Genomic DNA, 25,395 nt, shown 5'->3' on the forward strand with positions numbered 1-25,395 from the left:
AGGGGGAGACGAGCCCGTGGAGGGCACGAGGCGAAGGCGGAGAGAGGTTTCTTCGCCCCCGTCCGCCCTGTCCCCTCAGCCGCCGCCCGGCCGCTTCCCCTCAGCCCAGAGGGCGGCCGCTCGCGCCGAGATCTCGCGATGCTTCGGTCCCCGAGATCTCGTGAGGCTTCGCGTCGTTCCGCCCCCTCTCGCGGCGCTCCCGCCCGGGGGCGGGGACTCGCGCCCGCGGGGCGGGGCCGGCGCGCAAGGCTTCGCCCCGCCCCTCTGGTCGTCGTTACGTCATCACAAGGCACCCGGCTGCTCGAAGGCCCCGCGGGGGCTTCGATGGCGGCGTCGCGCTTTTAGGGCTGCCGGCGGCCGCCTGTAAACTGCGCCACCGCCGTGGCGGAGGCTCCTAAAATTCCCCGGTGGGCGCGGAGAGGAAGCGGGGGGTGCGCGTTGGCCTCCCTTGCGGGGAGCGGCGGGGGCTGGTAGGGCCTCGGTGGGTCGCGCCGCCCGGCGGGCGTGCCCGGCTCAGGGTGCCGGCAATGCCTGGCTCCCGGGCGGCGGCGGCGCCTCGGCGGCGGCGGCTCCCGGGCTGAGCGGCGGCTCCGGGCCCGCCCGCACCCTCCCCGCGGCGCTCCCCCGCCTCCCCGCGGGGCCCCGGACCCCCCCCTCGGCCCGCCCGGCCGGGGATGAGGCGGTGCGGCGGTGGCACAAAGGCTCCTCCGGGGCTGCCCGTCGCTTAGCGCGGCCCAGCGCCCCCGGACCGGCCCCGCCGCCGCCCCCGGCGCCCCTCGCCGCCTCCCTCCCTTCTGCCTCGGCCTCCGCTCTCCCTCGCTGGGGACGGGCCGGCGGCTCCCGCTCCCCTCCCAGCCACCCGTAGCCCCGCGGGAGGATGTCGGAGGATCCCGAGATGGACAAGATGATCAAGGTAGGCGGGAGGCAGCGGGTCCCCTGCCTGGCCAGGGGAGGTGGCAGCCCGGGCAGGGCCCTGAGGCCCGGCGGGGCCAGGTCCCCCCTTCTCGGGCTGAGGCTCTACTCGCTGCCCCTCCGCCGGGACGCGGCTGCCTTCGGGCTCCGGTGTGGAGCGCCAGGCACCGGGCAGGGAAATGGGAGCTGCAGGCAGACGGGCTTCCACGGGATCCGGCCTCGGGGGATCGGTGCTGAGACTCTGGGGAGCAGAACCGGGGCGGCCGGGAGCCGGGGTCTCTGCTTCACAGCAGTCCCTGGCTGTGGAGGCAATGCTGTCGCCTCAGTCCATCTCAGAGTTCCTGTTCGGATGCTGTCATGAAAACAAATCTGGCGTGTGGGATGTTTGTGTTTTGAGTGGTGGTGGAGGAGCTGAACAGATTCAGGATTTCTTTTTTTACAACGGCAATCAGTGTGTGAGCTTAGCGCTTCCCGGTGAATCCTGCTGTGACCTGGCTGAGCGGATTTCCCGAAGAAGCTGGGGAAACCCTTTTGGGATAAATTGCAAAGCATTTGCTGTCACAGACTCTGGATGCCTTCAAAAATGCTTACTTTAAAAAGATGAGTGGATTTCTTAAGGATGTAGGTAAAATGACCATGTATGTATCTTGGCATTTGCCACCTTTCCTTGGCCCTGCTGTCTACCGCTGTGGGATTTGTCTTTACAAAGCTCATTGGGGGCAAAAATCAATGCAAGAGAAGTAGCAACGCAGTCTTGTGTTGTTGAAATCTGGATTGATTTAAAATATGTGGGTCTTGCCTTTTGAACTAAAAAAGCCCAAAGTAGAAGGAAATCTAAGCACTGTGTTCCGGCAACTCAGGTTGTAATTAAGCTGCGAGATCAAGTATCGAAATTGTATACTGTCTCTTCCTGCTTCATTATCAGGCTTTGTAGGTGAAGTAGCTATCCAGGAAGCTGTCAAAGAGGTTTTTCAAGTATTTCTGTGGTATTTCTTGTGAAGGTGAAGATCTACATCAGAGCTCTTGGGGGTTAAAAACAAAGCAAAAAAGCCGAAGCAGTTGTGTAAGTGTAGGGACAGTCCCGTATCTGCTCCTGCCCCTCAGAACCACACCCCTTGGAGTGGTTCTGACTGAGAATGGATTCTGGGCAAATCTTTTAGGTTATAGGCATTGTCTGAATCGAGAATACAATTTAGTACTTTTATATATTATGCTGATTTTTCTGATACTCAAATACTTAGTTATTGTTCAAGTTTGATTGGTTTTCACCTGCGTCTGCAGGTTTAAGGTCTGTGATTCAAGATAGCAATCGCTGTTTGAGGCAAACTAGCTGGGGCTGAAAGGCTGTGTGTTGGAGCAGTGGTGGTGAAGTAACGCTGGTTGTTGGCATTTGACTTGCTGAATACGTGGAGTTTGTCCAAGCAGCAGTCTGGATACTTGTAATTGACTGTAGTGAGTATGCATCACTCTTAAAATACCTTCTTTCAAACCTTTTCCCGTTGGTATTCAGTGGAAACTGAGAAGCGCCCGAGCTTTCCCGCGTGCAGTCCTGATGCATGTCTAACTCCGTCTGAAAGCAGTTTGCTGGAGATCAAACTAGGAGAAGTCTCAGAGTGCCGCGTAGCAGGCTGTCAGCGTCCCAGACTGGTGACTGCATGGGAGGGTGCTCCAACTGTTGTTTTAGGTACCCCGAGCTTGCTGAAAGCGAATTGTGCTGTTGAAGAGAACTCAACTCTCAAAGTTTGTGTGAAACTTCTTTGTCATTGAATACATTTCAGATTAGTTTAATCCCTTTGCCCCCTGGAAATTAATATAAGGAGTGATCAGAAGTTTAAAGCTCCTTTCACAGTAGGAACAAAAAGGTTTACTGTAAGAAATTGCACCACTGCAGTTTTGAGTTTTGGTTTGGTGGTGGTTTTTTTTTTATTTTTTTTAAAGCGCTCTGTCTGGCACTCTTCTGCCTCCTCTGTTCCCAGACGCAGCAAATCAGTTCCAGCTGACCCGTCAGCCAGTCTACAAGTTCAGTGCTGTGCAGCAGAGCTACTGTAAGGCATTTTATTCTCCAGATGTGGGGCTAAGTACAGGATACCGTACCCTCTGCTGCCTGCATCCACAGCACCTTAATCTAAATGAAGAGGCAAGGCATTTAGGCTCACCAGTTGAAATAGATTTTGATATTTTCAGAGTGCAGTATTATATCTGTACATTTTAAATATTTCACGCTGTTTGAGTGTTTTAAACTCCTGTTGATTTGCAGCTATGTAGTCTTGGTGCTAGATTTGGAGCTCCTGTTTCTGAACTAGGAGGTGTAAGCAATTTTGTACATTGATGGACATCAAAATTCTCAAATACTGTATTTCATATCATTTGGAAATGGTGAATAGTGTTTCTCGATCGCTAGATTATTAATTTTTACTTCTAAGTTGTAAAGCTGCTTTGGAATGAAGATTGGAATCCAAATAAAAATGCAGAAAACAAAAATGTTGGCTTTTTATTTAAAGCACTGGCAAATATGCAGAATATGAAAGAGGAACTTAATTTTTATTAAAAAAGGACTTATTTGTAGTTGTTGACCTTGTCTGTCAGGAGTTGAGAACTATCAGATCTTATTCTCACTTCATTTGATTCATAGATCACAGGCTTTCCAATTCCTAATCAGCTTCTCATTTCCACTCATTCAGCTGGAACGGAGCAAGCTGTCTCTGCGCCACCGCAGAAGTGGCACGAGGCAGCAGAAACCGTTTAGTCAAGACTGTGCTTGTATGTGGAGACAGCATCTCTTTTTACACCAACCTGTGCCGTTGAAAGGGTGGGGTAAGCGTTGAGCCAGCCAGGCCCTTCTTTGGTTTTGGAACAGGAGCAGCAGACTTCAAAGCTCTATAAAAAAAAAAAAATAACGAAGAATTGCTATCACTTAATCACGAAGTTGCTCCAGAGTATTTTGGCATTTGCTTCTCCAGTTCGGTGGTTTGACTTTCTTCAAAACACTAAGCGTGATCCTGAAGGTGTGCTGAGGAGGTACTTGCCAGTTCACAGAAACGCTTTCTCTGCTCATTAATCCTCCTCTAAAATTGTGTTTTCATTCCAACTATGATGCCTTCGATTCTCGGTATCTGAATATCAGGCAAATTAAATTAGTTTTTCCCTAATACACTTCTCACACGTGAAATTTATGTTAGTTGAATTGATAAGGAAGTTTTTTTGTCCTTCTACTTGAAAACAACAAACCGTGCGTGATCCACTATGCTTTTCTTCCCTTTTCGTTTGAAACCCTTCATAAAACTTCTCGTTAACTGTAACTTTTTCCTTTACAGCTTTCACGCTAGTCACTTATGATTTATGTCATACCCGCTCCAGACTCCGTTAAAAAGCAATTTTTCCTTTCATGTCTGTCTTTTTGCGCTCTCTAATCCCTTAAATATCAGCTTTCCTCCCTTGCTTTGTTTTCTGTTCCTGTGGCTTGGGGTCTGGCTCCAGCCTGGCAAGAGCGTTAATCCATGGCTATTGTCGCAGGGGCTGACAGCCAGGTTAGGGGCTGCCCTTTTCAATACCTTGGTTGAGAGCACGAGTGTTCTCAGTTTTCTCATGGTTTGTAGCGTGAGCCATTCCTGAAATGCTGTGTGTTTTGAATCAAAGTTAACAGAAGGGGAAAATCTGGTCAGAATAAAGTCGCTTTGCGAGCGGTGCGCTCCTCCATTTGTTTTCGGTGTATTTGGGAAGTATTTTACCTCCTTGCTTGCGCTTCTCCGCTGCTAGGTTTTGTTACCACCTCCTTTTCTTGCAGTTTATCAGAAAGCGGGGCTTTCTGAAGGATTAACATAGGTAGCAGCATTCATAAAAGAACAAAGGCAGGTTTTCATGGCGTGTTTTACTTTGGCTTGTATTTGCCCACAGCATTTTCACCGTGCAGCCCTGCTCTGTCGTTAGGTCACTGTCTGTGGAGCAGCACGTGGCAGCGGCGTTAATCAAGATGCTGCGCGCTGAAGCTTCGTTTGCATCCCGCCTTGTGACATGTTTAAGCATGATAGCACCCAAGCTGTGTCATAACACAACCAAACCCTGTTTGTATGGATTTGGACAAAGGGATTATAAACACGAGCCTGGTTCATTATCAGACAAGCTAAAACTAGTCATGCAGGGATTAATTTACAGGGTAATGGTTCCAAAGGTTTCAAAACCCTAAGAAAGCAGCAAAATAATTTTCCATTGTAGTGTATGACCAATACTTACATAATAACGTTGAAATTGGGCTCTTGTGTTCAATTGTGTTTGATCATTTATAGGTAGGAAGCTGGATTTTAAAGTCAGGGGAAAAATGCCCTTGATACACTTTCTGTATTAAAGGTGCAAGACCTCATTTACTGTTCTCAATAATCCTGTTTCAAAATGTGGGGGTGAGCAGTCTCAGCTGCACATAAACCATTTTAAATTGAGATATATTATTATGTCAGCATTTGTATTTATGTTTAATTTTCCTAGGTGAAGCAAAACTCCAAACCCCGACTCTCTCTGCTCAGGTATCTTGCAAATCAGGTCTGCTGAGCTGGTTTTTTTGGAAGGGATGTAGTGATTAATTATATACTTTTTTTTTTTTACTCTCTTTTCCCTCCCCCTGCTCCTTCTTGAATAGGAAACCTCCATTTTAGAGGAGTACAACATTAACTGGACTCAGAAGCTGGGAGCTGGGATCAGTGGTCCTGTTAGGTAAGACAATACACCTGGGGATTTGTATGTAATCTCAGCCTGTTTCATTAGCTGTGGAGAAGTGAGTATGTATTGTCATTGTGATGTGATACGTGGAAGCCTCTCTTTATAAACAAATAAATGTCTCTGTACTCCCTGCGGGTGGCAGCTGATGTGCGAGAGAGGTATTGTCATTTATGGGATATGTTTGAAGTAAAAACTCTCCTCGCCTCTCTGCCTTGTCTTGTCTCACTGCCGGATTCCCCAAGCAAAGCAGGAACGGGGGGTGGTTGTGAAATGGTGGCAGCAGAAAATTCTACTGGGACACCTTTGTCCTTTTGATACTAGTAGTGTCAGTGCGGTGCAAAGGTCGCTGCTCCCGTCTACGGTATCATCACTTGGGGCATCAGCACTGTGCGGCCGTTAGCTATTTTTACCAGCTATTTTTTCACATCATCATGTGAGGCCAAAGCAGATAGCGCCACGAGCGCTGCATCTCATACCAGACTTGCCCATTGTGAATTTCTAACCCCTGCAGGAACCGGACGCTTTCTGTAAAACAAAACATACGTTCCCTTTTCAACTAGAACTCTCCCTTCTGGGACCAGGAATTTTCACAAGCGCTGGAAACAAATGTCTGTGCCTCTCTGTTTCTGGACGCTTGGCAGGACGATTGTCTATCGCCACCATTTATCTTCCTGTCCAAGCAATTGTTTCTCCTCATTCATTTGCTGTTGCTGTGTTGCCTCTGATCTTTATTTAAATATCCCTTTGTCTTTTTATTCTTCTAGCTGCCTGTTAATATGTGGGCCCTTCCCTCTGACGCAGTTCAATTGTTAATGTTAAATGGGGGAAGAAGAGAAAAAAACATGTGCGGCACAGTTGGTGGCCTTGCTAAAACAAGGCTTTCCATTCAGAAACGCTTTATTTATTGCAGGCTCCACCCTCCGTTGGAGATATTCAGACTGCCACTGTGTGGTTTGGGTTTTTTTCATCAGAAGTCTCTCTTCAGGCCGAATGTCCAGAGTGCATTCGGCTTGTCTGCAGTAACCCATTGCTCTGAAGTACTTTTTCTGCATTGCTGAAAATATAACTTTGTGTTAGATGTTTCCGCATAACGTGTTAGATTGTTGTGGAAGGCTGAAAACTGAGGCCTTCAAGCTGGGACGTGGTGACAGGTGCCCAGTATATTCCAGCTTGCGGGCATTCCTGTTCATTCCCATGTGGAGAGCAAACTCGTAACTACAGATCAATTGCTTGAAGTGTCTCTTTAACATTCTTGCTGACTGAATAATTTTATTGCTGTAATACTAGAGTCTGCGTGAAAAAATCCTCTCAAGAACGCTTTGCACTGAAAATTCTTCTTGATCGTCCAAAAGCTAGAAATGAGGTATAGTTCCTGTTTATACTGTCTGCCTTCTGACACACCGCAAAGTCTTGCCCTTTTGGTGAATCGTTGTAATGTTTTTTAATTAAAAAAAAAAAAGAGAGTGTTCCGCAGGTCTTGCTGGGCAAGATTCCTTGGGTTTGATCCTCTAGCCTTGCTGTGCTCGGCTTCTAGAGGATGAGGTGGTGGGTGAAACAGGGTCTTCCAAACACTGAGTTTACTGTAGGTGTTAGCTGTGTATGTACAAGTGTGATTTATAGAGATATAACGTTCTCCCTATGTCCCGTATAACGTAACATGAATAGATGAGAACCGATTTTGTTTCCATACATCTCACTCTTGGATGTCACTACTCTAAGAATGCTTCAAGTTGCACTCTAAATGGTATGGGTTTGTCTGTGCACAAGAAACTCGATAAGCTCACTGATGCCGTTTGTGACTTACTGTGGGTGGCAAGAGCGTGCCAAGGTACCAAACTGTCAGTCTGTTGAAAATGATGGGCAGTCATTCAAGTTGTCATGAAAGTGAAAGAAGCGATAATTGTCCTCAAGGCTGAGGCAACTTCCATTTCTTCTTGAAGAGTAAATGTTAATGAGCAAATTCTCATTTAAAATTCCCAGCGGGGGAAAAAAAATATACAGAGAGCATCAAGCCTTGACTTGATTTAGCAGTCCAGGTAGCTTTAAACTGGGGAAAATTCCTTAGGTTCCTGGTTCAGAAAGTCGGAACAGGAGATGAGGCTTCACATCTTTTGAGTGCTAGATCTTGAGGCCGTAAAAGGAGCCAAATTATGGCATTTCAAGTTTTATTCATGAATTTTCGGTTTCAATCATATCTCAATTGCAGCTTGAAAGCTAGTTCTAGCTTTAAATATATTTTAAAATCCCAAAGAAATTAAAGATTGGGCTTTTTCTGGAACTGTGCTGGGTTTGATTCCATGGTTTGTAACAAGCAGATTGGCAATGTGTGATCATTTTGTCCTGCACGGTCCAAGTAGTGTAATGGCTCTTGGTCACTCACATAAACGCTTGTAGGCATTTCTTATTTTTTGACTAGTTAAAGTGGCACGGGATGGGCGCTGAGCACAGCTGGCAGCGCAGGGGTTCGTGCGTGCCGTAGTTTTGGGGGCAGAGGGAGGAGCAGAACCGGTCAGGTGCGTGTCACTGTGTACAGTAACGTTTCTTCCCTTCTCTTCAAGGTACGTCTGCACATGATGTGTGCAACACATCCAAATATTGTTCAAATTATTGAAGTTTATGCTAACAGTGTGCAGTTCCCACATGAATCCAGCCCAAGGTAAGATTACATAGGGTGATTCATTCCCACAGCTTGCTTTCCATGTTTAGGCCAAGGTATAGTGGAGTTTGCTTTTTTTTTTTTTTAATCACAGCTTGACCAAAATGAATATTTATAGGGTGTTCCAGATATGATATTTATACTTCAGACTAAGCAACGCTTGCTTTTTCCCCCGTCAGTGCCAAGACCTTTGCATATTTAAATGAATTTGCGTCCTTCACTACTGGTCTTGAATACATCTTCATTTCTTAGGTTTTTTTTATTGGTTCAGTCTGTGATACCTGCATTGTCTGAGAGAGTGTATTAGCTTCTAGCTACTGTCCTGCTTTGATATTGCTTTATTGCCTTGAATTGTAACCGCCGAGCCTCCTTCTGCTTTCAAAGCACTGTTAAAGCAGGATTGGAGCTGTGACTTTTGTTGCAACCTAGAAGTGAGATTGTTTTACGTGTCGGTGGTGCCTGTGAGCCACTGGGAAACTCAGAGTTCCAGTCTTCACTGGGCGGGGGCGGGGGGAGGGGGAAGAAGGAAGAGAAAATTGTTTCTAAAAATACTAGCTTCTGCCCTGTAAACTCTCAGTACATTGTCCTGCTGAAAATGAACACAGCAAAACATGAAGCAGACGTCTTATTTTTCATATATTAATATTGCTTGGGATAAAAACGTTGTCTTCAAATTGGATATTAGTTGAGGAAAAAAAATCAGAGCTGGGAGAATTAGAGAGCTGAGACCTGTCTTAGTCTCAGATGTATCTGATTTTGCTGTGTGGCGAGAAGAACTAGAAGTTAGTTTCTTGAGGCTCTAGCAGTCCTGATCTCCACACTTCCTATTCGTTGTCCTTCATAATTATGTCAATAAACCTGTAAATTAAAACAACGAGGTAGAGTATCCAGACTCAAAAGCATTAAAGATAATTCCTCAACCTTCTGCTTCTAAGTTCCCATGAACATCTTTAGCGCCGAGGCAGATCGGCACGTCTACAAGGATGGGCGCAGACCAGTGTGCGCTCTGCTTTACGCCAGCTCCAGCCTGGAAGCTCTTTAGCCCGTTTAATGCAAGACTCTACCTGCTGTGTTATTCTTTGAGGGCAGAGTTATACATGGATGCATCTAAATGGCTTCCAGGTCCAAACTGGCTTGCTGATGGAAAGCGTGGGTGGAGCTTGCCTGTGTCTGTCTGAATGCACCCATGTAGACATGTCCATGGTGTTTGTTCCAGCTGGATGTGGGAGCCCAACGTCAAGAGCAAACGGTAGATTCCTGGCTGACAGTGAGTCAGGTTGTGCTGGGAGCCAGAAAATCCTGCAGCTTATGTGCTTAAAGTCAAAATTACGGAACCAAAATAGCTAGAACAACTGTAGAAGATGCAAGTACATGTCTCTCTTCTGGCCTGCGTCAGTAGATATGAAGTATGCATTATTAGCTTAGCAATTCTGTTATTTTTTTATTATTTTTAATATAACAAAATGAAATGCTTTTGAACAGGGCTCGGCTCCTAATTGTAATGGAGATGATGGAAGGGGGAGAGCTATTTCACAGAATCAGCCAGCACCGGCACTTTACTGAGAAGCAAGCAAGCCAAGTAACAAAGCAGGCAAGTTAACACCCATGTATAAGCAAATCCGTGAATGACAATGGCTAAAGTATTTAACAATTTCTTGGGGTGGGGGGGTGGGAAAAAAGGAAGCTAAAATAATCCTCAGTTCTGATCCAATGATCATTGCCTGCTTTGTTATAACCTGACAATGCCGAAGTTTTTTAATAGAAGCAAAGAATTGGAAGGTGTGGGCTAGTTCTGGGTTGGGACCCTGGTGTCTCTGCTGTCAGTAGTGATGGTTTTCCTAACCTGGTCTACAGAACACGTCACCAAAGAGAGCTCTCTTCTTGCACAATCCTCCTGCTGTGTCCCTCACTGTTGTTCTAAAAGTGTTACCTCCAACAGTCCACAGGCTCTCACCAGACCACGCGAGGCTCCTGAGCTCCAGTCTGAGAATCGCTCTTGGCCGTGACACAGACTTGGCGTTTCTCTCGCCTCTTGGGCTGGGTAGCAGACGATAACATACATGTGTCCTGGGCCAGTGGTTTTCAAGCTGGGTTCTGTTATTTGGTTTTATGAAAGTCCTGCCTATCATGGAAGAGAACAAGAGGAATGTACCACTAGAGTGCATGTGTTCTGTGCTGTTTGTTCTGATGTCACTTTTCCCTCACTATTTCTCTAGCCAGCTCAGTCTTGAATGTTGTGCTTTACAGCCTTCACGATATTTATTACTAGAGATTTTGGTGTCCATCAGGCTCTTTGTTGCTTAGCAGTGCATCTGGTGTGCCTAGCTTATATCCTGCTAGAGTGGGCAGGATGACGAAGTAGAAGGGCCTCCATGGGATCCAGTGCGGAGATCCCCAGTGTCAGGTCCTCTCAGTTCTGGGGTGAACTTTTTCCCTTTCACTGTCAAGCTGTTGGATGACTTGTGGTGCCCAGTCAGGAAGCTTGGATTAATGGGGAGGTTGCAGGAAGGAGAATATGGCTCTATGTTGGGATAGCCTTTCTAGGGAGCTGCAGCATGGGACCAGCAGGTTCCTGTTAAGGAACCACAACCCAGAAGAACCTTGCTGTCAGAATGGCTGAGCTCTTCTGCAGGGCAAATGGCATCATGGCATGAAGCCAAGGGCTGGAGTTGCCTTCGTTTGCTTCTTGCAGAGGTTATATTGGCATTCCAAATGAAAGATACGTGAACTGTAGGTGAGAGGCTACACTAGAGATACTAACAGTAAATGTCCTGCTCCCACACCAGTGATCGCTGCAGTGAATAAAGGAAAGAAAACATGAGACAAGAAATTACAGCGTTTGTTGTAGATTGACATGACTTTATGAATATATCCATATCCCGATCACTTGCTTCCCCTGAAGCTGGGGAGATAGTGTCTGGTACTGAGCAAAAACGAGGGCCAAATCATTTAATCTTAATTATCTGTCTTGTGCTTTGACTTGTTTCTAATTAAATGGTGATTGTGTTGTTACCTTTTTGGCTCCATCCAGCAAAGAAATTAGGTGGAAGTATACAATTATTCTTGACGGTTTGTTTTCACGTCCTTTGGGCCATTTGATTTTTGTCAATGCAAAGCATTCTCCAGGATTAACATGTTAGGGAAGTCTTTAGAAAATATACCAAAGACAAGACTTTGAATTGGATTCTGACTTTGTGTACACTTAAGTTATTCATGTGTCAAGTAACTCTTTAATGTTTATACAGATGAACTTTGAAAGCAATGCTAAAGTCTTATTCTTCCCTCTGGTGGTTCTTCATCACTGTCGAATTAAGGGTCTTAGTTCCTTGTCCCCAGTAATAGTTAAAACCTTGTGACAAAGCTGCCCCGTTTTATCTGGGAATGTGTTTGTATTTGTTTCTGAGCTAAGTTAACACTGAAGTTGTCTTGTCACAGTAATTTGCATCTTATAAGGACTCAGCGCTTCACCCAGGGTAGGGTTTGGGGTAGGATCCTACAGAAGCCAATGGGAATACTTTCAAATAAAGGGCCGTGTGGCTCTGCCTTACTTTTGTTGCAGTAATGCTGTTGAAGTAGTTATGTTTTGGTTTTCTTTAAATGAATTGCACTTTCAAATGTACACTCTGAGCTTTCATGGCTGGGTTACTGGTTTCTAAACCACAGCAGGGTAAGAACCTGTCTTTGAAAGAATCAAGTAACGCATTTCTGTGTAGTATCATATGAAATGAGTAAATTGCCGACAATACCACCAAGAATTAAAGAATAAAACTGCCTGAATGTTGACTCTTAAGTCGGTAACAAGTGCAATAAAATATTCACTGGAATATTGAAGCAGGAACTCACTGTTGAGCACTAAACGGAAGGTAATTGCTGGAGTGCGTGCAAGCAAGTTGAGTTACCCGGTAGGCCTAGCACAGCATGTGAAAGGACACTGTCGTGATCTGTTTCACTTCTGGAGGCGTTAATAATGCCCTGACTTAGTCAAACTGAAATGGTTGGGAAGCCCAGTACAACTTAGCTTTTATTTTCTCTTTGCCTCGAGTGAAAAGAAAACAATAGGTTGGTGGGTTCCATTTCCCGATGGTTGCTTCGCAGCGCTATTGCACAGTATGGCCTGGCTTGTCTTAACTCAGAATTCTACACAAGTGGATTTAAAATATTTGGGGTCTAAGCTATGTTGGCAATGTCCTTTTTAAAGCTAATATAACTGTCCAGCCTAAAGGAGGAGTTCTGTAATTGTAGTTGATTTATTGTGCCCTTTTTCAGATAGCTTTGGCTTTGCAGCATTGCCACTCACTAAACATTGCACATAGAGACCTCAAGCCTGAGAATCTCCTCTTCAAGGATAACTCTCTGGTAAGATGAAGACTTGGTGTTCTTTGTTTACTGCTGAATTCTGTAAAATGGCCCAATGATGATTTTCAGAATAGCTGTAAAATGACATTAATGCAGTGTTTTGGTGACAAAAATTGATGACCTTTTTTGGCTTCGTGCTTTTCCATACTCTGATCTGCTTGGAGTGCGGGCTGTCCGTGTTGCTGCTGTTAAATATGGGTCAGGGACTCCACCTCAACATAGAATCCTGCCCCGTTTCCTCCCCATGCGTCATCACGATGTTTTAACATGCAGTACAGGTTCTTTGACCGACATCTGTAGCACTTGCCTGTTTCTTTCTTCTCCTGCTCTTAACCACCCTGCATATGCAGTGGCCTCCCTACAATGTGCTTGGTGCTTCCCAAAGCTTAGAGGAGGACTGCTTTTGACCCAGAGCACCCAGGAAAACAAAAATGATGGTTTCAAAGATCACTTTATGACCTTTTAACTGCTTTGTGGAATGGTAAGGGTTTAAATACAAAAGAGGAATAAGTGTGGCAAAGGTAAGATGAGTACAAGGCAAGAAGGATGTATTAGAAAACTTGATACAATGAGATTTTGTAATGAAACCTCTTCTCGTCATTTTAGGATGCGCCTGTTAAATTGTGTGACTTTGGATTTGCCAAAGTAGACCAAGGTGACTTGATGACACCGCAGTTCACTCCATATTACGTAGCACCTCAGGTAACGAACGATTACAGTTCTAGGCTAAAGGGCAATAATTATCTTTATTGCCTGTGCCTCCATAACCATGTCATTTTAAAAGCCGTTGCTGTCCTACTGAGTACTTCTGTGTGCAGAAATCTTGAGTATAGTAGCCACCTTTCAAGATGGAGTGCCACTGTGATTAGAGCAATGTAGATAAATCATGAGACAAATTTCCCAGACTGTGTTCATAGCCCTGACTTATTGCTGAAGCCTCCTGACTCTCCCAGGCTTGACTCCCACTGGTGAGATGACTCCAGGATTTTGACAATTGGCCTTTAACCGTATTAAAGCGGTTGGTTTGGAAAAGCTCCTGCTTTGCAATCCTTCTTCCAGCTCAGGCTCATTCAAGATGACGTTAAAAAGGGCTATGCTGAAACAATAAGGTTCTGTAAAGGCAATTACTCGGAAGGAGGGTGGTGCCGGTGGGTGATCTGTTCACCTTGGCCTGGCCCCTGTGTCAAGACATAACCTATAGTTACGGACAGGCTGTTTTTTGTAGTGCTGCTTTCCCTGCTCTCTTTTGTGCTTTGTGTTGGAGTCTTGAAGGAAATTAAAAGAAAACTTCAGGTAGATACTTAATTGCAGAACTGGGCATGTCGGCAGCCTTTAATGACTAGAAAGAGCAATTGCAGAGATCAGACCATGCAGCCACAGTCGAGTGCCCTCAAAATGCCTCCTTAGCTGGAGCCTGCTGGTGAAGGGCCATGTGCATTCCAGACAGGGCTTTTTAAAACAAGTGAACTACTAAACCTGTAAAAAGCTTTTCTTGAGCGTATTTAAACTGAGATTTTTGTAAGAACCCAGATTTTTGTAAGAACCCAGGAACACAGATTTGATCAGTGAGGGACAAGTTTGATTTGATTTGCTCATGGGAGAGGCTTTGGAGCTAGGGTTACACCCCAAACACAGTTTAAGTTCTAGTTGCAAAGCATGGAAGTGTTAGAGTTTCTTAACAGGTGTGAGCTATTGATTGAATTCAGGCAAAACGGGAGTTTTCATCCAGAGCAGCAAAATGGTTAAGCTGAAATTTTCCCCCATGTAGAAAGTTCCACTCTTAGGAAGAATTGTTTGAATTTGGCAAAGTCTTCAGTAGCTGGAATAAGTCCACTGAATGGAAAAGCATCAGGCATCTTTGGCATAGGTATTGCTGTTTGTGGTGCCAGTAAATGGGATGTATTTTGCCTTTTTTTTTTTTTTTTTGTTCCCCCCTCTCATCGCAACAGGTATTGGAGGCACAAAGACGACATCAGAAAGAAAAATCTGGTATTATCCCCACCTCTCCAACACCTTACACTTATAACAAGGTAAGTTATGAAATAGTCCACGAGTCAGTATCTTTAAAGCACAGCGTCTTCCCCACCCTCGCCCCTCGGTGTGTCTGCTGTAGAAGTAGTCTATAGATGAAGTTAATCACCTAAGGCAATAAAACTTATTGCCCTGAAATTACATGCTTATGGCCAGGAGCAATGAAGTTGTTCTGATCTCTGTGATGGGAATACGTCTGGCTAGCCAAATATCTAACACTGAGTAAAAGCAAGATCTACAGAAAGAAGTAGGAAAGCTCCTGTTGCTTGCTGTTTTGGGTACACGTGTATTTTCAGCTGTAAGGAAGTAGTGTCTTTGGGGCTGTATTTCTTATAAGTGTGATTCATTCAGCTTTTCTAAAAGAGAGTGACCAGATAGACAGTGGTATTTCTCCTCTAAAATGTATCGGGTTCAGATCAGGTTTCATTCAGTTGAACTGGGAAACTAGAAGATAACAATCTGTGCAGGTCGCTGTGTTTCTCGGTTTAGAAGTGACACGCTGAAAGGTGCTGCTGGCTCTGCATTCTTTCTGATGGAGCGGATAAAGAAATGCACACTTGGTCCAAGCCTAATTAATGATCCTCTAATTAAAGGAAAAATATAACAAACACTGTTAAGGGGAGCACTAAATATTGATTTTGGAGAGAGTGGAATGATTCTGCTGCAGTGTGACCGTGTGGGAAGTTCTTTCACTTCCACAGGAGGCTGGTTCAAAGGAATCCCCTTTTCTGCTGTCAGCCGGAGTTTCTGGATATGCAAAGCCCTATTTAGGCTGTCTTCTTCAGGCAGCTGTGACGGTGCCTTGTCTGTATCGGGGGATCTCCTGCAAGATGGCCAATGGTGTATTGTGTGGTCCATAGCAGTAGCCGATGGCAATAACAACTGCTGCTGGAGTCTTGGCAAAGTTACAACTGAAAGTGCCCTTGAAAGGTTGTAATGCTTTTTGGTCATTCCAAAACATTTTCCTGCGTATCATTATCACCGTCGCCTGCCAGCTTAGCAGTGTTTGAACCACTGAGTGTTTTTCTTTCAGCGTGGCAATTTTGGTTAAACTTAGCTGGTTTCTGATGGCAGTGCTAAGTATCTACGCTGATTCCAGCTTCGAGGATGGTTGTTTAACCCACCACGTGCTAGAGGGAGTAGTTCGATATATAGTGTTAGGTTTTAGTAGCCTTCTATAGAGACTAAAGCAAAGACAGAGATAACTTTCACTGAATAGTCCACGTGGGTTTCCTAATCACGAATCTGCTGCCTTCAGGGTTGTGATTGTCTCTTCTCCATCCTGAAGAAACAGCCTGATGATTGAAGCCAGGCATTTCTTATAAACAGAGTTCTTGGACAGGTGCCAATGGTCTTTTCAACACAGAGTTTCTTCTGCCTTCTCTCGTGTGAACCCCAGTCACAGGGAGAGTTGTTTTTAATAAATTTTGAAAGTCTCACAGTGCTCAAGAGCTCCACTTCTGTGGATTGAAGCAGATTTACTCTCCAGTAACAGCCCCCTCCAAGGGACCTCCCTCTCTTTTGTTGTAAGAGGGTAGATGCAGTTCCGGAGACACCTGGAAGTGGTTGCTCATGCTCAGTGTTGTTCTTTTTGGTAACAGTTTGGCAGCTGTTTTGTTCTTTAATGAAACAAAGAGCCATGGCAACTGTAGCAAAATATGGGCCATATTCTTGTAGAGAATGGTAGAACCTTGAAAACAGATGCCAACTGGAGTAACTCACATACCAACAAGGTTCAGCTGCCTTGATCTTCTGGGATTTACAGTGTGATACAGTGATTTTCTTTTCATGTTTCGTTTAAAGAACTGATCGGTCACTCTGAAGTGCTTTCGGTCATGGTGGTACTAACTGGAAAGGCTGCTGAAAGAAGCAGCCTCATCCTTACGTTGCCAAGTGTGACTCACTGCAAAACCAGCATCTGGCATACGCCTGGTTCCCCGAAATAGACTGTGATAAACTCGCAGGTACGCTGTCCTTCCACAGCAGGTCAGAGCCTGAGTGGAAATGCCTGTGATCCACCTTCATGAACAGCAGCTCTATCCCACAGACTTAAATTGGAGGAAAAAACACATCTTTGATTCCCTGAGTATTTTTATTAAGCTGTGTGTGTATGGGATCAACTGGAAGTGTGTATGTCATGGCTGGAGGGGGTTGACTCTTGAGAAACAGAATCTGGCAGCCATATCCACAAGGAGTTTAGACACCTGTTTCCTACTTACGTGCCTAAAGTCCCATTGATTTCATTAGAAATTCTCTCCGGTCACCAGAAAAATTATAAGAATTTAGGTACCTAAATTGAAATTTAGATGTCTAGAACCATCTGAGATTGGCTTAAACAACTTGCCAAAAAGCATCCATACGTGGGGTAAATCCTTGGAGTTTCTTTTGTTACAAGCATCCACATCTTTTGTAGAAGCCACAGGTATGACTCAATGATCAGTATGAGCTGAGCTCAGTGTGTTCCCTCCAGAAGGAAGCAGTCTCGCCTTTGAGGGGCCCCTTCCTGGGTCAGTGTTTATCCAGTCAAAAAACAGTTACTGGGGTCAGGGATTCTCTCTTTGCTGAGTTTGTCTGTGCAGCTTCGTGAACACCGGTGCTGTCCCAGAGTAGGCGGTGGAATATACAGCCTGGGGCAGACAAGGTGGTGCTGAGGTTGCTTCAGTTGGCAGCTGCGCAGACTTCTGGCTGTGTAAAAGGATTGCAGAACCTCCCCTGTTCCCCAAATCTGCCCTTGTGGGTTTTTTTTTCCACAGTCACCTGAACCTGGCTGGAGTTCAGGCTTCTGCTTACACTTAGCTGTGTGTTCCTGTCCATCCTTGTGCTGGCGTCAACCTTTGGGAGTCCCCTGGAGGACTGATAGGGCTGGAAACCAAGCCAGTAAAAATAAATAATTAGCTTTACAAATGCTAGCGTTGGCACAAAAGAAACATTGGGAATGGATGGTCAGGGTCAGAGCAGGTCCTGCCAGCCCTAGCCTGCACCATACCATAACCAAGTGATAACAGAGCTGTGTCCTTACGGATGTGGTCCAACAGAAGCTTGAATTGCAGTCTAGGCTGTTACGGTCCTCTTCACTTCTTCCGAGTAGGCTCTATGTTGTGTGACTGCACAGAGATCCAGATGGGGAATAGATTTGGCATTCACCTTCTTTACTGAGCTGGTTTTTGGCTGGATGCATCTCCTGAACGAACTTGTTCTGTATCACACGGGAGCTAACACTCGTGCGAGGGCTGGGGTGGGAGGGCAGGAGGGAGTGCAGCGTGAGCAGCCCTGAAATGCTGCTCCTGGCTTTCTGAAGCTTCTTCATCTGCCTGACTTTCAGGACATGAGTTTTTCATTACAGACCTCTCTGATTAAACATCTCTGCTAGTGCGTTTGTTTGATGGTGTTTCTTTTTTTAGTCTCACATTCTAAAAGATGACTGTATTCTGTTTTATGTTGTGATATTGAGAGACTAGGAATCAAGTACGCTGAGAGATGTAATAAATGCGCAGCTCGCTCACGCCTCTGATGCACTGGCTGTTTCCAAACAATTTACCACTGCGGAGCACAGACGTACAGGAGCACTTTCTGTGAACAAGCTGCTTTTGGCTACTTGAAGTAGTCTAGCGTGGCAACATGGAGTTATCTTGTGCATACATATTTGCCGTATTTATCCATGAAGGTCTTCAGATGGACCTTTAGGAGGGGGCTGAGCTGTGTTTCTGTTTTCTTAGGGAATCGCATAGAACTTTTAACATAGCTACACCACCGCTTGCTGCAAATTGCGCCCCAAAGTGATCGTTTCCTTGCTTTCAGAGCTGTGACTTGTGGTCCCTGGGTGTCATTATTTACGTGATGCTGTGTGGATACCCTCCGTTTTACTCCAAACACCATAGTCGGACAATTCCAAAGGACATGCGGAAAAAGATCATGACAGGAAGTTTTGAATTTCCAGAGGAAGAGTGGAGCCAGATCTCAGAAATGGCGAAAGACATTGTGCGAAAGTGAGTCAGTTGAGGAGAATGTTGTATTGCTCTTTGCTTATATTAAGAAATTGGGAAGTCACTTGAAAGTGCCTTGTCACAAAGGCCTTATTTTTCCAAAAGCGGGGGGAATTTTCTATCACATTCAGCACAAATGAAGTCTCATAAATGTTTTTCTTTCCCTCTCTTTTTATTTTTTTTTTTTCCTCCCCAACTGTTGTGTTCAATTTTTGATGTCTCCTGTCTCTGAAGTTGCTCGAGTGCATTGTGCATTTAGTCCTAATTGGGAACGGGTTCGCTACCTTGCTGCAGAGCAATATAGACAACTGGCTGCCGCATCTGCAAGTGCTCTCTAGACACGTATCTCCTATGATAATGTTTAAACCCCTGTTCAAATCGGGGGACATCTAGGTAGTGTAATAGGATCTGGTAGATCTGTCCATTAAAGCCCCGTGCACGTCATACACAGTCTAAAAGGGGTCAGGAGAGGCCTGGAAAGGGAGGTTAAGATCTGTCACAAGGTGTCAGACTATGAGATAAGGTTTTGCATTGATATTTTATTCTAAACGCTAATGGAAACTGTTTTCCGTGCAGTGCACATCGCTCAATTGCAAATGTTTCAAAGACGGGGATCCCTCAGTCCCGTTTGAAAGCAAGAATGTGGCACTGATGAGGTCCTGACCTCACTTATTTTTTTAAAATGTGAGAGGGACTTACTGCTGTTGATTGTGTCACCAGAGGAACTGGAAGAATAATAACAGCATAAATAGAAAAAAAAAATCAAATCAGTTAAATAATTTTAAACTGTCATGGTCTCCTCTGACGTGCTGTAAAATCTCCACGGACTTAACATTGTTTGGGAAGGGTGCCGGGACCTGTTTATAGCAGTGCAGGAGAGCCCACAACCTTTCACCAAATAAACTGTAGATTATGTTGCAGTGAAACTTCTGCTTATACCAAGGTCGACTCTTTATTTTCACTCAGAAGCTTCACAGTCAAAAGATTTCATTGTCTTTTAAATGGCCATGAAACTCGGCTCACAGAAGGTTGTTACTTGGATTCAGTTGACTTCACCTAATTCTCTCACTAATGTTATCAGGACTCCCTTTCCTGCTTGTCTTTTCCAGCCAGTGAGCCCGAATCTGCGTTTATGGTGGAGGAATACACTTAGACTTTATAGAATTCTAGATAAGTTTACATTTTATTTATGTGGACAGCTATTCATATGCGGTCTTGCCTCTGGAGGTCATATTTTGCATTCAAGCAGCTGCTTCCTTGCGAGCATGTCGAGCTGATTTCTGACCTCAAGCTTTATGAGCTGGAGCGCTTGATAATAGGTTAGGGCTTTGAAAACCTACGGGAAGGGAATGCAGGGATCTTGGGTCTAGCATCAAAACAGAACTTACGCGTTTGGCAGCATGGCCTCGCAAGTGAAATTTATGAGCCAGCCTGTGGTCCTGCTGACATTTTGTGCAAGTTATTTCCACTTTCTTGGTACATTAAATGATTCTGCTTTGCAGCCAGGGAGCTGATTTAGAGTATTGTCTAAGAAAGTGTGACAAACTCATCAAGTCGTTCTGTTTCTAAATTAGACTCATGGGATAACTTGCCAGCACTTTGTGTGAAATTTTACTTTTTTTATTAAACAGTTGTGATTATCATGACAAGATGAGTTTGTCTGCAAAATCCCTTTCCAGGGTTTCATTCTAGTAAAATTTAAACCCATGGAGTTTTCAGATATCTCAGAATAAAGTTCCTTCTCGCTTTGAGGTGCTGTAGCCTGCCAAAGTGTCCGTTACTTGATGCTTTTGCAGGGGGAGGAAAGCTAAGGAGTTGCATGGAGTTAATTCATCAAGCAGGTTTCCAACTTTGAAACTTTGCCTTACTTCACCATGCCCAGAGTCCTTGGTTTGAGCATAGACTATTACGTGGATGAGCTCTAGATGTGCATTTCCAGAGAGTGTCGGTCTGGATCACTTCCAGTCCATCTGGAAGATAATTTCCCAGCTGGGAGGATGTGAATGTAGAGTTCAGCAGACACAAGTATTACTAAAATGGCCGTCAGCACCTTTCTGTTACACTGAGTTGCTGAGCATAACTGAACGAGCTGTGATAGCATTAAAATATCACTGCAGCAAGGGTCAGTGAAGCTGGTAGAAAGTCAGACTGCCTTTGGGTCAGCTTAGTGTTTCAGATGTTAGGAGGAGTTTCTTTTTTGGCCCCTCTAATGCTTAGAGATTGCGAAGTGCTCTGATCCCAGATGGAGCAGCACACTGTAAATCAACAAAGACCTCTTTATGGACTGATTGATTCCTCTCCCAGGCTGCTGAAGGTCAAACCTGAGGAACGGCTGACCATTGAAGGTGTGCTGGACCATCCCTGGCTCAACTCCACCGAGGCACTTGATAACATCCTACCCTCTGCCCAGCTGATGATGGACAAGGTCTAAACCTTTTGTTTGATCAAGAATGTTGCATAGGAGAGCTGGGTAGCTCTTGGGTGGTTTGAGTGTTTTCTTTCATATGATAGACATGATCCTTTGTCCTGTTCAGCCCTTGTGAGGTCGGCATGTGTTGTCCCACAGTCGATGGCTGTACTTCCAATCATATCTTGCATAAGGCAAACCGGATTTTTGTTATGCACTACTGAAATAAATAGGATTTTGTTTTGTCCATGGCTAACATTGTCCATATATTGTTCTTTGCTTCACATGAAGCTAATTAAAACATCGAGTGCAATTCTTTTCATTCCAGGCAATGGTTGCAGGGATACAACAGGCTCATGCAGAACAGCTTGCGAACATGAGAATCCAAGACCTCAAAGTCAGTCTCAAACCCCTTCACTCTGTCAACAACCCAATCCTGCGCAAAAGGAAATTACTGGGGTAACTCTAAAGCTATTTCTGAAAGATCGAAGTGTAGGCAGCCGTGATGCACGGAGAATGACTTTAAGCATGTTACAAGTTGACTTGATTGTACCCATGCTCCTGAATTTCTGATTTGGTTGACACACTCTTCGTGCTGACGTGGGTAATACACGCTGAAGTCAAGTGATACTTGCATAATATGTTGTGCCTTCCGAGATGTGCCAGTGAGGGCAGGAAGGAATTATACAGGTAGAGGAACAGGTCTGTTATGAGAAGATGGGTCACATGTTGAGTAAGGTAGGGCAAACTGGGAGAAAGAATTCCAATATTTTTTTCTGATCCTGACATCTATTTACTGAAAAAGTCAGGTAATCTCTCTTTGTTCGGGTTACCTATCTGAAAAATAGGATAATGCATTTTAGGATTACCTTTACTTGAATTAATTTGAAGGAATGTTTATTTTTCTTCGTATTTAAAGTGGTCTCATAATGCAGGACGTTGTTATAATGAATGCTAAATCTAGCTCCCAGTGCCAGCTTTCCAGAGAGTGAAAGAGAGCATTATACTGATGTAGTTCTGCAACGAGTAACGGACTTGAGCTGCATTCCGATTGTAATTGTTTCCTCCTTGTTTTGCAGCACTAAGCCAAAGGATGGTGTTTACATCCATGACCCTGAGAATGGAAGTAACGATTCCAACGTGGCTCTGGAAAAGCTCAGAGATGTGATTGCTCAGTGCATTCTACCACAGGCTGGTAAAGGTTGCCACTTTTAAGAAAGTTACATTCCCAAACGTGCAAGGCACTGACGTTTTACTGTGCCTCAAGATCAGTCCCTGTCAGTAGTGAGGAAGGATAAAGAAAACTCCTGTTGTCCTAGTCAGTCTCAAGAGGAAAGCATTGTCTGTGGACTGTAATTTTGGTGCATGCCTAATATTGGCGTCAACAGTGACATGTAAAGCTGTTAAAGTAACGTTTGAACAGGAGTGTCTGCTTTCAAACAGATTTCCTAGTTTGCGTGAGGCGAGGAATAACTGCATGAACTGTTTACTGAAGCTCTGAATGTTGCTGCGAGGCAGAATGACAAACTGCCTGTTTATCTTTGTTCTCCTAAATAGGAGAGAATGAAGACGAGAAGCTGAATGAAGTGATGCAGGAGGCGTGGAAGTATAATAGAGAGTGTAAGCTGCTGCGAGACACTCTTCAGAGCTTCAGCTGGAATGGTGAGGAACTCTTTTTCTTCCATGGGGAATGGTGCTAATGCTGGGTGAAAGAGGGGAAGCAGGGACCTTTTTGTATGGAAAGAAAAACAAATTTCTTGAGTTTGTGTCAGACTGATTTAGATTTTGACACTGTTTAAGCCCATCTGCCAGTATGGGTACTCTAGAAATACCTAGAGGTATTTAAGGAACGTCTAGATTTGACACTTCAGGGCATGCTGTAGTGGCAGAAATTGTAGGTTGGTTGTTTGTGGGGTTTTTTGTTGGTTTGTTTTTTTTGTTTGTTTGGTTGCTTGGTTTTTTGTTTGTGTTTTTTTGTGTTTTTTTTTTTTTGTTTTGTTATTTTGGTGTGTGTATGGTTGGACTCGATGATTTCAAAAGTCTTTTCCAACCATGAAGATTCTATGAGGTTGAAATTTCTGCTTAAAATGTCTATTTGAGGCTCAGGGTAGAGTTTTCGAAGGCACCAAGCCACGGAGGAACGTAACAGCACAGATGGATCTTTAGAAACCACTGTAGCTGTTCTGAGCTGGTTTCCTTCCAGCTGCTTATTACCCTCTTTCTGCTGGAGGCTGCTGCCCTCATCCGTGTCAGCGCGACACCTTTTCTGCCCAGTTTGTATAGGGATGGCATTAAAGTAGGCCAGCTGCCGTGAGGCTGTTCAGATGGCTCCGTGACAAAACAAGGTGGCAGAGGGGTCAGCCCCCAGGAGCAGATGCTGATAAATATAAGGGGACCGGGGCATCAGCCAGGTTCACAAGGGCTTGGCTGTGCCTCTTCCCTCATTCTGTTTTTTGTTTGGTTGGTTTTAATTTATGTTTTTAAGTGCTCAATTTTTTTTTTTTTTTAATGGGACTAGAGGCCATAACTCTTTTTGGTTCCCTTGCAAATGTTGTCCTACATTTCTGTGTGAAGTGTTGTTTTGTGTTCAGTCAGTGTATGACTCCAGCCGTGATTGCTTTCCTCCTTGTGCCCAGCTGACTACTTACTCTTCTCTTTTCAGGCAGAGGATTCACAGATAAAGTGGATCGACTAAAACTGGCAGAAATAGTAAAACAAGTTATCGAAGAGCAGACAAACTCCCATGACTCTCAATAGCTGGAGCTTCTTAATCTTATTTTTTTTACCATTTAAGATTTATTCTTTAACTGTAAAAAGTATTTTTATGTAAATTAATAAATCATAATTATTTCATTAAATTTCCATACTGCTTGAAAATGCTGTATAGTTGTAGATACAAAAAAAAAAATCATTGGTACTGTAATATTTTTTTAAAACTCAGTTCCTCGAGGTATATATGATCACTTATGTACTGTTAATCATGAGTCCCCCAGAATGGGGCAAATTATATTGTTAAAGACCATTCTTTTTCTTAATAACCAGTTGCAGACGCTGCCTTCCATCTGCTATACGTACAGCCAGCTGCAATGACTATGTATGTGAACAAGACAGCCACAGTTTCCCAACACCCTGCTCAGTGAGTACTTGAAGCAAGTGCTGTGAAGCACAAACTTCATAGCTACCCTTTGCGCCTAAACTCTGAGTCTTTATGTAGAGGCAACTGAATAGCCTTCTGTTTCACTAGATGACCCAGGAGCCACGCTTGGCCTTGACAAGGGCACCAAAGTCCATACGCTTGCTGTATTTTTTCAGTTCGAATCAATAGCCCTCTTTTTTTCTTCTTCCCCATCTTCCTCGGACCTTCGTTAAGGCTTAGCCCTCTTTCTTCTTCCCCATCTTCCTCAGACCTTTTTTAAGGCTGAATTGGCCATTCAGCATAAAACTCTTCTTTTTTTTATCATATTGTTCCACGGCAGAATAGAAGAATGTTCCAGTTACTTATGTACAAGTTATTTTTATTTTCATGGTGGGATCTTCTACAGACAACAATAAGGTCCATTTGCTTTGACCCCAGGTCAGCAGTCGTGTGTGTTCCACCCATGTACTCTGTTCTTTCCTTTCTAGAAGATCCAACACTTGGTTTCAAACTTGTCCTCTTGTTTGAAAGAGGTCATCCTGGCAAGGGTCATAGTGCTGCTGTGTGAATCCACTGGTGATCCTTCTCTTGTGTCACCCTCTGGAGTCCAAGCTCCTCGTCTCTTCGATGCCTTTGAGCCCCTCTGGGGGAGCAACAGATGCAGGGCTGCTCCTTGACACACGTCCTTATGCTGCCTGGACCATCTGCCCAGGGCAGATTCTTACACTAGTCTGGAACATTGGCTCCAAAAGCTGCTTTTTTTAATTTTAATTAAACAAACAAGTGAAAAGAATCTGTACATATTTCTAGTTTTCTACCTTCTGACGCTTTTCTTTCTTTTGAGACTGGTTGAAGGCTTTTTATAGAGATATTTTGGTACCAAACCCGTGCAGACGTTGAATGAGTTTGGTCTGCAGACTGAAGTGCCAATTCAGGGCTATTAGTAATGACTCTTGAACATTATTGTTGTATTTCATAGCTCATTAATTTTGGGTTTACGTTTACAAACCTGAGCCATGAACCTCCCAATTTACTCTTACGGCAGTCCAGCCTTGTTCTTTTTTTGTCTTTTTTCTATACCAGACTTCCTCGCAACCTTTAGCTTGGATGGCAAACCAGCGTCTGACTCTTTCTATAAAATTTTGTAAGCAGTGATTTCGTTTTTCTACATGAAGGAGATACTTCATTTCCCATCCTTCCTCAG

At 44.4% G+C, this 25,395-nt stretch overlaps 1 protein-coding gene across 2 annotated transcripts; it reads left to right on the forward strand.

The window, feature by feature from the left end:
- Window positions 1-662: 662 nt before the first annotated feature.
- Window positions 663-23,958, forward strand: MAPKAPK5 (MAPK activated protein kinase 5). 2 transcript variants are annotated; one of them, XM_074605971.1, is made up of 14 exons: window positions 663-913; window positions 5,543-5,616; window positions 6,910-6,985; window positions 8,181-8,278; window positions 9,761-9,869; window positions 12,545-12,634; window positions 13,241-13,336; window positions 14,584-14,664; window positions 18,464-18,651; window positions 20,953-21,073; window positions 21,384-21,514; window positions 22,135-22,250; window positions 22,613-22,717; window positions 23,718-23,958. In XM_074605971.1, the coding sequence occupies exons 1-14, from the start codon at window positions 878-880 to the stop codon at window positions 23,810-23,812; spliced, it is 1,416 nt and encodes a 471-aa protein (XP_074462072.1). In that variant the 5' UTR covers window positions 663-877; the 3' UTR covers window positions 23,813-23,958. The 2 variants fall into 2 exon arrangements, with proteins under 2 accessions (XP_074462072.1, XP_074462071.1); XM_074605970.1 differs by having other exon boundaries at window positions 673-913; window positions 22,135-22,256.
- The last annotated feature ends 1,437 nt before the right edge of the window (window positions 23,959-25,395 follow it).

Source organism: Larus michahellis, chromosome 13, assembly GCF_964199755.1.
Source record: "Larus michahellis chromosome 13, bLarMic1.1, whole genome shotgun sequence".
Lineage (NCBI taxonomy): Eukaryota > Metazoa > Chordata > Aves > Charadriiformes > Laridae > Larus > Larus michahellis.